At 45.7% G+C, this 10,772-nt stretch overlaps 1 protein-coding gene across 2 annotated transcripts in view; it reads left to right on the plus strand.

Annotated features, from left to right (window-relative positions):
* The window catches only part of LOC141060421 (uncharacterized), a 34,641-nt gene extending 24,403 nt beyond the window's left edge, over window positions 1–10,238 (plus strand). For both annotated transcript variants that reach the window (XM_073556668.1, XM_073556669.1), the window contains one exon: window positions 7,142–10,238. In XM_073556668.1, the coding sequence (XP_073412769.1) occupies window positions 7,142–8,631 (1,490 nt within the window). In that variant the 3' untranslated portion in view covers window positions 8,632–10,238. The remainder of the gene's footprint in view (window positions 1–7,141) is intronic.
* The last annotated feature ends 534 nt before the right edge of the window (window positions 10,239–10,772 follow it).

The raw sequence follows: 10,772 nt of genomic DNA on the forward strand, positions 1-10,772 counted from the left end.
ATCCATTGATAAAGACAGCGGGATCTCCTGATGCATAAATTTAGACTACAACCAACCAGAGAAAAGTAAATGCATCAAAACAAATGGGATCACCACAATAATAAATTTAATACAAAATCTGACAATTTTTATTGTAAACTTTCTTCTGGCCTTTAGCACCCACACAGTCTGGCTCATGCTTTGCATATTTGATTGTGTATCTGATCTGATGCTGACTGACCCAGCAGTGGAGGGGTAAAGTATAGAGGCCTATTGTGTGGCTCCTGGAATATTTATCATTCACTATTGTTGGAGCATTTACTATCTGCACTCTAGTGTTATATTTTCTTGTTGTCCTACTGGTATGGAACAGCTGACATTATAAAGCGTACATGTTATTGGACACTTGCTATGAATTGTTATGCACTAGTACTTTTACTCTAGTCAGTCAAACAGCATGCATATATTTGATATGTATTATTGATGCTGCCTGTCATGTGCCAATAGATGACTGTGTGGGTTCCTTCTGAGTATTTTACTCATATAAATTTGGACCCAAATCCTCTGTCCTCCCATGTTTGCGTTTTTTTTTTTTACATGTTTTTGAAAAGAATTGTGTGTGGTGTTTATAATAAAAATTGTCAGATTTTGTATTACATTTATTATTGTGGTGATCCCATTTGTTTTGATGCATTTACTTTTCTCTGGTTGGTTGCCCGAGAACTGTTTTCACAGAGCAGGCGCCGGCATAGGAGACAGAAGGAGGCGGGGACAGAAGCGGAGCAGGGGCATGATGGACGGCTATAGGAGGCGGGGCACAGACGGCAGAGCAGGGGCATGATGGACGGCTATGGGAGGCGGGGCACAGACAGCAGCACAGGAGCATGATGGATGGCTATAGGAGGCGGGGCTCAGACGGCAGAGCAGGGGCATGATGGACGGCTATGGGAGGCGGGGCACAGACAGCAGCACAGGGGCATGATGAATGGCTATGGGAGGCGGGGCACAGACGGCAGAGCAGGGGCATGATGGACTGCTATGGGAGGGCGGTGCCCAGACGCTTCAGAGGCATAATTGACGGTGGGGAGGTGGCTGCTTTAGGGGGAGACTCCATACATATGCGACTGAATATAGGTATGAGGACCTATTTATAAAAGTTAATATTTCGGTGTTACTGGGGGTCAGAAACGGAAGAGCCACCTTCACAGAATGCAGCTTTAGTGCTGCTGAAGGTGGCTCTTTTAGTTAAAAACGCCCAGGGGGGGTGACAGATTCCCTTTAAACAACATATAGAAGATAAGATACCGAGAATTGAAAATGTATTTCCTTTTCCAGGACGTCCCTCCTAACAGCATCATGGAGGTTGTCCTTCCTTCATCCTTATAGGGACAGGAAATGCGCTAGAGGTTAAAAGGTCCCCTCCCACTCCCACACTCCAGTGTTTTTCTTGTCCCTGTAAGGACAGGCACAAGAGATGTCGTGGAAGATGTGAAAAGCTTTGGATCCAGCGTTTACCATGTGGGCTCAGGGGGATCGGGGGGTCCGGACTCCACCTTCCCCCTGTCAAGCTGTCTGGGGCGGCACCCCCCAAGGGGGGGTTCTCCGCCAGGTGTCCCGTGGAGCGGGGCTCAGGGATTCGCAGCCGCTTCCCCTCAGCGAGGCTCTCGACGCCGCATCATCCTTAGGGCTGAGGCCGCATCACTTCCGGGTGCCAGATGACTACTTCCGGCTGCGTCACAGCGTGGAAACGGAGCGACGGCATGAGGATCAATCGACCTACTCAAGGCAAGGTAGGATGAAGTGGCGGGGAGGGTCGGATACAGGATTACCACGATCACCCTGAACCACCAATGTCTGTAAGTAGTGGGCACGATGGACATGATGTAACAGACAGGAGCGTTAACCAAAAAGTCTCCTGCGCTTTGTTAGCAAAAGACGGCACCGACTCCTGCAGCATCAGCCTCCAGGACATCGGGCAGATCCAATAAAAGCCCCATCTGTGCCAGCAAACTACCGGGGTCGTGGGAAAAACCCCTAGGTGAAGAGTGCACCCTTAGGATCATCAGAGGCGAACAGGCCTCTTTCCTTGCTGAGACACGCACAATGGTCAGAGAGGAGGTCCAGGCCTCCGTCTTCGGACTGCTACCTATTCAGTCTTCCAGCCAGCCCCAGGCCACCGGCCCTCCTAGGCTGAGCGTGACTGCTCTCTTCAGGTGTCAGCCGCTAAGCAGCTTGAGGCCGGGCCGGGACCAGAATGGGAGACCAGCGGGCTAATAGACAGGGATGGGAGTCCGATCAGTCATCAGACGAAGACACCCAGTCGCCTTTTACAGACTCGGGGAGGGCGAGATCACCTCAGAACCCCCCCCCCCCCCCCCCGAGTTGTGAAAAAGATACATCTTCTCAGAAAACACAGATGAGCTTCTCAGCGCCGTGAGAAGCACTATGCAGAATGAGGAAGCCCAAAGACTCAGTCTGTCCAGGATGAGATGTTTGGGGGCCTAAGAGCTAGGATTCGCCAAGTCTTCCCAGTCAATGACCATATCCGTACAATGATTTTAGAGAAATTGGAGGACTCCGGGAAGCGGCTTGTCGTTCCTCGAGACTTTAAGCTTCGACTACCGTTTAACCAAGGGTACATTAACACTTGGGATGAAGTTCCTAAGATCGACACCCCAGTGGCCAGGGTGTCAAGGAAGATTTCAATTCCCTTTGAAAATTCCTCTAGCCTCAGGAATCCATGGACAAGAAGGCCGAAGGGCTCCTAAAGAGGGCTTGGGAGGCCTCTGCGGCGGTTACGAAGACAAACATAGCCGCCACATCGGTCGCGAGATCCATGCTTCTGCGGATCGACCAATTAGAGCATCATTTAAAAGGGAAAACCCCTAGAGGCGATATCTTAGAGGGCCTTCCCCTGTTGAGGATCGCAACCAGATTCCTGGTGGACGCTTCAGCTGGATCCATGAGATTTGCGGCCAGGAATAATTCTTGATCCAATGCGGCTCGTCGAGCCATAGGGATTAAGACCTGGTCAGGGGATTACCAGTAGAAAAATAAGCTATGTGCCTGACCCTTCCCAGGTGGGAAGGTATTCGGGCCGGCCTTAGATAAAATACTGGAGAACGCCTCTGACAACAAAAGAGGGTTTCCCGAGAGAAAAACAAAAATATATTTTTCCCTTTCAGAGGTCCCGTCCTTACCAAAGGCAGGAATATAGAGGGAAAGAGAGATCAACTCACGGGGCGCCATACCAGTAGGGGATCACCTCAAACACTTCTCGGAGGCAGGGGGTCTCATCTTTCAGAACCGGCGGATTCTCAATACGATCTCCCAGGGCTTTACCCTTGAATTCACAAACCCCCCCCCCCCCCCCCAACATGGTTTGTAGTTACAAATCCCCAGTCCAAAACCCTTATAGACCCTATATGGGCAATCGTAAAAGACCTGCTCAGGTCAGAAGTAGTGGTTCCGGTCCCAGAAACAGAGAGAGGTCAGGGCCACTATTCAACTCTCTTCACAGTAAAAAAAAAACTGGGGGAGAGTTGGACCATTATAGATTTAAAACCACTAAACCAATGGATCCGATGCAAAAGATTCCGAATGGAGACCCTAAAACCCACCATCCTGCTGATAGATCGGAACTCCACAATGTGCACAATAGAGCTAAGAAGTGCATACTATCACGTTCCCATTGACCCTCACTCTCAGAAGTTCCTGCGGTTTGCACTAAAAATAGGAAGCGGGTACTACCATTTTCAGTTCAGGCTCTTCCTTTCGGCCTAGCTTCAGCACCCCGGGTTCTACGAAGCTGGTCACCGAGATTGTGGCACACTTAAGACAGAACAGCATTTGAGTGGTAATCTGGGTAAACTGAAATGTGTTATATGAGCTATATGGAGGATAAGGGGGAGCTGGAGATAAGGTGTCTGATTTCAGTCAATGTAATCTATGAAAATGTGGACGTAAGGGGGTTTGATAATTTTATATTTAAGTTTATTTTTGCTTCTATTCAGGCTTAGGTGATAAGCATGTTTAAATATGTTGTTTGCAACAATTCAATGCAACGTTTATAACTTGTAATATGCAACTTCATTTCAAAATCAATAAAAATGTTTCAAAAAAAAAAAAACAGAACGGCATAATCGTGCCGTACTTGGACGACTTCCTCATTCAGCATCTGAGTTAAAAAAAAAAAAAAAAAAACTAGTCTCGGTAATTGCCACGCTCGAAAACCTAGGTTGGATCCTGAACAAAAACAAGTCAGACCTGCAGCCCGGTACCCAGGAAAAAATTCCCGGGAGTCATGTTAGATTCCAAAAGAAGAATCTCGTTTTTACCGGAAGTGAAGGAGAAACCCATCATGAACAAAGTTCATCAGCTATGGCGAGATCAAATATCCAGAAGAGCTGCAATGAAGATCCTAGGTACCCTGACAGCATGCATACCCTGCGTAATGCGGAGTCAGGCTCACACAAGAGGCCTACAAAGACAGACGGCAGACCTCTCTGGACAAGAGATTCGGCCGTCCCCAGCCTTAAAATCTGAAGTGGTGGATCAGTCACAAAAACATCAGCCATGGGGTGCCTTGTATCCTGCCACCATGCGTGACTATCGTCACGGATGCCAGCAAGGAAGGATGGGGGGCCCATCTGGAAGGAAGGTACCTTCAAGGAACATGGTCCGGAAACATCAAGTTCACAGTCCTCAAACTACAGAGAACTACGAGCAGTTTGGGAGACACTAAAGCGAAGCAGGTCGAGTCTACAGGACCAACATATAAAGTCATGTCAGACAACGTGACCACAGTACCTTTCCTACGCCATCAGGGGGACCCAAGACACGGAAAGCTTCAGGACATAGCAGCCTGCATATTCACCAGGGCGGAGAACAATGTTCGCTCCATATCATCGGTACACCTACAAGGTTCCAGGCAACTATCTGAGCAGACAAGAAGTCCGAGCCACCGAGTGGGAATTGGAATAGGAGATATTCATAGACTTGTGCCATCAGTGGGGAACCCCCCAGCCGGACCTCTTCGCGACAAAGAACAACCAAGCTACAGAGATTCTGCTCACTCAATCCAGCGGGCCATCCAGAGGGGGTCGATGCCTTGAATCAGAGATTGGAAGGGGGACCGCTATACGGGTTTCCCCCCCATAGCTATAATACCGAGAGTCCTCAGGAAGATCCAGGAGGAAGGAGAATGGGTGATGCTAGTGGTACCCTTCTGGCCCAGGTGAAGTTGGTTCCCCCTCCTGGAAAAGATGGCTCAGGAGGGCCGCTCCATTTACCAACGGCAGAAGGCCTGCTTTCCCAGGGCCCAGTTCTGCACCCAAATCCAGAGAACCTACAGTTGGCAGCACGGATCCTGAGAGGGAGATCCTAAAATCCAGAGGCCTGATCTCAACGATGCAGGCCAGCCGTAAGATTGCACACGTAACGGGCTATCGTAAGATTTGGAGGAAGTTCTGCTCAGAAGGTGTTGGTACCCCAAAAGACCTATCTCGCCCAGACATTCCTCAAATCCTTGACTCCCCCCCCCCCCCCCCCCCCCCCCAGGAAGGATTTAATAAAGGTCTGAGTCCAAGCACATTGAAAGTTCAGATAGCAGCTTTAAGTACTTTCTTGATTTCTCCTTGTCCTCTCATCCATGGATAGCGCGTTTTACAAAGACCATCCAGAAAGTGAGACCCACATTAAGGAAAACAGTTCCCCCGTGGGACCTAAGTCTGGCAGTTAACGCTATAGGCAGACCCCCATACGAGCCGATTTCAGAAATACATTCAAATAATCGACGACCGCATAATACTAAAACTAAACCCAGGATTCCTCCTTAAGGTAGTATCTCCCCAGAATGTAAACAAGGAGATAGTCCTACCCTCATTCTGCCCATCCCCGAAAAACGATAGAGAGATTCTTTCGCTCATTGGACATCACACGAGCGGTCACACGCTACTTAGAGGCCACTCGGGAGTGGTGATAGGACACAAAATTGTCCAATATGGGGGTAGAAATGGGGTAAAAGAGCATCTACGCACTCCCTAGCTGACATTATCCACCCTGCTATCTCCTCAGCATACGAGGCCGAGGGATTACCTATACCAGAGGGGCTTAGAGCTCATTCCACTAGGGCGATGGCAACATCATGGACAGAGAGGGCGGGAGCCTCTGTAGAGCAAATGTGCAGGGCCGCCACCTGGTCTACACTGAACACTTTCTGTAGACACTATAAAATGGACACGTTAACAGCTAGCCAGGCGACCTTTGGTCGTAAAGTGCTACAAGCAGTGGTCCCACCCTAATGAATTCCTACTTTGGTATTCTCCATGGTGCTGTCAGGAGGGACATCCTGGAAAATGGAGATTAGACCTACCGGTAATGTTTTTTCCAGGAGTCCATCCTGACAGCACTGGTAGTTCCCAATGATTTGTATTTGTAATAATATGCTGGTACAAAATCTCCATAAATAATTATTGCATCCATACTGGTGTGGTACTTGGAAAAATCACTGGGGAGTGGGAGGGGACCTTTTAACCTTTCGTGCATTTCCTGTCCCTATAAGGATGAAGGAAGGACAACCTCCATGGTGCTGTCAGGATGGACTCCTGGAAATAACATTACCGGTACGTCTAATCTCCGTTTTCTAATCATTATTTTTTTTTTAAATTTTAATTTTTTTGTAGAAAGGAAAAACTGCTTATTTTTATCTGAACCACAAGCTGTAGTTTTCACTGAAACATCACTTTTTTGTAGGGAAGAATAGCAAACTGCAGTTCTGACATTGTTTTATGTCTTAATTTCGTTCTCTGTGCTTGATGAATCTGTAGGATTATAGTACCATTCAATATGATTAAAGTGATGCCTTATCATTTTCTTTAAATGTTTTACTGCTTTTACATAAGAAAACCACTTAAAAAAAACCAAAAACTTTTCTTTTGCATCATATTTAGAGAGTCATAAGGTTTTCATTTTTCCAGAGAAATATCAGGGCTTGTTTTTTTCCGTAATGACTTGTATTTTTACTAATAGTTTGGGGTCCATTTGTGTTTTTGATAATTTTTTAAATTTAATTTTGTGAGGTGGAAATAATGTTCTAAATAATATAAATATTGATTTTAATGTTCTATTTCAAAATAATAAACGCAATCTTATTTTTTGGCAGACAACTGTACTTGGAGCTCAGAGGGATATCTATCTTCTGATTTTAAAGAAGATAATTATGATATACTTCATAGCTATGAAGAGCACGCCATTATCTCAGATGTATATTCAGACCTTCACATGCAAGATCAGTCATCTAATCCTTTCATACAAGTTCTATCTCCTGATTCATCAGAAAATGTTAAACAAAAAGAAAGTGACATAAAAGATGTTCAACAGCACAGAACTCACACAGGAGAGAAGCCATATTCATGTTCAGAATGTGGAAAATGTTTTACTTGGAAATCACGGCTTGCTGCACATCAAAAATCACACTCAGGGGAGAAACCATTTACATGTTCAGAATGTGGAAAATGTTTTACACAGAAATCAAAGCTTGTTGCACATCTAAAAACTCACACAGGGGTGAAGCCATTTTCATGTTCAGAATGTGGAAAATGTTTTACTTGGAATTGGCAGCTTGTTGCACATTTAAAAATTCACACAGGAGAGAAGCCATTTATATGTTCAGAATGTGGTAAATGTTTTACGCAGAAATCAAAGCTTATTATACATCTAAAAACTCACAGTGGGGAGAAGCCGTATTCATGTTCAGAATGTGGAAAATGTTTTACTGAGAAATCGGATCTTGCAAGACATCATAGAATTCACACAGGAGAGCCATATTTATGTTCAGAATGTGGAAGAAGTTTTATTTGGAAATCACAGTATCATGCGCATCTAAAAAATCACAGAGGGGAGAAGCCATATCCATGCTCAGAATGTGGAAAATGTTTTAATTGGAAATCACATCTTCTTGTACACTTAAAATCTCACACAGGAGTGAAGCCATTCTCATGTTCAGAATGTGGGAAATGTTTCACTCAGAAATCAATTCTTGCTAGACATCAAATAATTCACACAGTAGAGAGGCCTTTCTCATGTACTCTGTGTGGAAAATGCTTTAAACAAAAGTCAGTACTAATTATACATCAAAGAACTCACAAAGAAAAAACATTTCCATGTCCGCAATGTGGAAAATGTTTTAGTCACAAATCAAATCTTTTTAAACATCAAAAAAATCACACAGGGGAGAAGCCATTCTCATGTTCAGAATGTGGGAAATGCTTTTCCAAAAAATCAGTTCTTATCAGACATCAAATAATCCACACAGTAGAGAGGCCTTTCTCATGTACTCTGTGTGGAAAATGCTTTAAACAAAAGTCAGTACTAATTGCACATCAAAGAACTCACAAAGAAAACACATTTCCATGTCCACAATGTGGAAAATGTTTTAGTGACAAATCAAATCTTTTTAAACATCAAAAAAATCACGCAGAGGAGAAGCCATTTACTTGTTCGGAATGTGGGAAATGCTTTTCCAAAAAATCATATCTTATCCGACATCAAATAATTCACACAGGGGAGAAGCCATTTACTTGTTCCGATTGCGGGAAGTGTTTTACACAAAAATCAACTCTCGTTAGACATCAGAGAATTCACACAAAGTAGATGCAAGATTTTAATTTTTTCATTGAGAAATGATACAAGAACAAATACGATGGTTCGATGTAATAAAAGAAAATTGATGGTTAAGAAATTTATGAAGTTGCCAATAAACAAACAGAATCCAGATAACATTGATATAATCATCCCGGTGCACAGAATATTATACATTAATATAACTGTCCTAAAACTTTTCACCAATCAATAAGAAACTTTTGCTTTAAAAATGTCTTGTCATGTCCTATTGATGATACAAATATTGCCTTAGAACCCGGGAAGCACAGAGAGAGCTGGTCACAATCTTATGAATAAATATATGACTTTGTAAAATTTTTAGCACACTTTCTAATTATGAAAGTGATGCTTTTCTGCCACTGTATCAGCAGGAGCAGGCTGGGCCTTGGGGGAAGAGGGGCATATGTCCCCTGGGCTGGTCTCCTAGCTGTAACTTAGGACTGCTCAACCACACACTAATTTGGCAGCCATAAAGTACATTCGAATGCTCTGCCGACACAGCTGTATCATTGTGATTGGTGGAGCATCAGTCACAATAGGCTGCAGTGTGCTGCCCTTTGGTGGAACAGCAATCACTAGAGGCTGCAATGTCAATTTCTGCTCTTTGGTAGAGCAGGAGACAGTAGAGGCTCCAGTGTGCTACTACTCTCTGATTTGTGCAGCAACAGTCACAAGAGGCTGCAGTGTGATCCTGCTCTTTGGTTGGTGGAGCAGCAGTCACAAGTGTTTGCTGTGTGCTCCTGCCCTACGGTGGAACAGCAATCACTGGCGGCTGCAGTGTGAATTTCTGCTTTTTGGTAGAACAGCAGACAGTAGAGGCTGCAGTGTGCTTTCAGCTCTTTGGTGTAGCAGCAGTCACTGCTGCCTCACCAATTGGAGAGCAGGAAGTCAACAGTGCTGCTCCGCTGAGGAAGCTATTGCTGGCTGCGCTAAATCATGTGGGATCACCTGCTGAGGAACATAAAGGACATAAGTTCCTTAACTGGACTGCTATTGTTTAATTACGTTACTCTTATCCATTCTTTAACCATTTACCTCACTGCGAGGAGTGAATACCCTGTTCTATTAAAGTGTTACTTTTGGTTAACCCGTGCTCTGCCTTCTGTCACTGCATCCCGCAACCTGCTTACACAATCACAGCATTTCGGGAGTTAAATAGCCTGGAGCGGTGCGTATACTGGTCCTGGCAGTGAGAACAGAGTCTTGCCTATAACTTACACTGAGCTTCCAGCAGCGATCATCTGGGCACAGCTCCTTTGCCCGCATGATGTAAATTCAGGCTATTTTGCGGGAACCTCTTCCCAACCATGACAAACGTACGTCAAATGTCGGGAAGGGGTTAATCACTTAGAATGAGACATACTGAAAATTACGCTCATGTTATTTGCCCCACCTTCTCCCCTCTAGCTGTGTCTCCCCAAACATCTAAGAGACTGCTTATTTTAACCTCTCTGATTGCAGCTATTCATATTCCTGTATGAAGGTCCTTCTGCATGGGTTGTAGCACTGGCAGCGACCAGGGAGATGTCCTCAGATGGGGTCCTTTTAAACGATGGTCCGTCTTTTAGCGGCAGCGATCAGTCTCCGGGACCTTCCGCTGAGCCCCTAGTCCATACACACATGCGGCCGGAGCAAACAGGGCCGCGGTACTCCCAGTGTCCAACGGGAATGGAAGTGAAGTCACTGGCAGGGAAGGCCACAAGATTCTGTCCGATACTCGGCCTTCTCTCCTTTGCGCGGTACTCACAGTCACTGAGCGCATGATACCTCTCCTCAGCGGTCCCGCTGGAGATGGGGACCAACCAACGCAGCCAATCGCGGCGCCGGTACTCGAGGGACGGAGCAAGCTGCTTAACCGGCTGCGCGCTGCTGCTAGTTCGTGCCAAACTGCCAGCTGCTGCCCGTGTTTTTTCTTTTATCGGACCCCTCCTACCTGGGTAATGAGGTTGGTCTGGCTCCTCATTCCCCCGGGCAACAAGGGAGACAGCCTCAACAGTTCCGGACCTGGCTCAGTACCTTCTTGCAGCAGGCGTTGACACTCCTCTTGAATGATCCGCTGCCAAATAAATTGATCTTGTTCATAACGATTGGGAGGTATTGCAGCTGTCTGCGCAAGTCAGGTTGGGTGATCG

The sequence above is a fragment of the Dendrobates tinctorius genome, unplaced genomic scaffold (assembly GCF_039654945.1).
Source record: "Dendrobates tinctorius isolate UK_male_01 unplaced genomic scaffold, ASM3965494v1 ptg000237l, whole genome shotgun sequence".
NCBI lineage: Eukaryota > Metazoa > Chordata > Amphibia > Anura > Dendrobatidae > Dendrobates > Dendrobates tinctorius.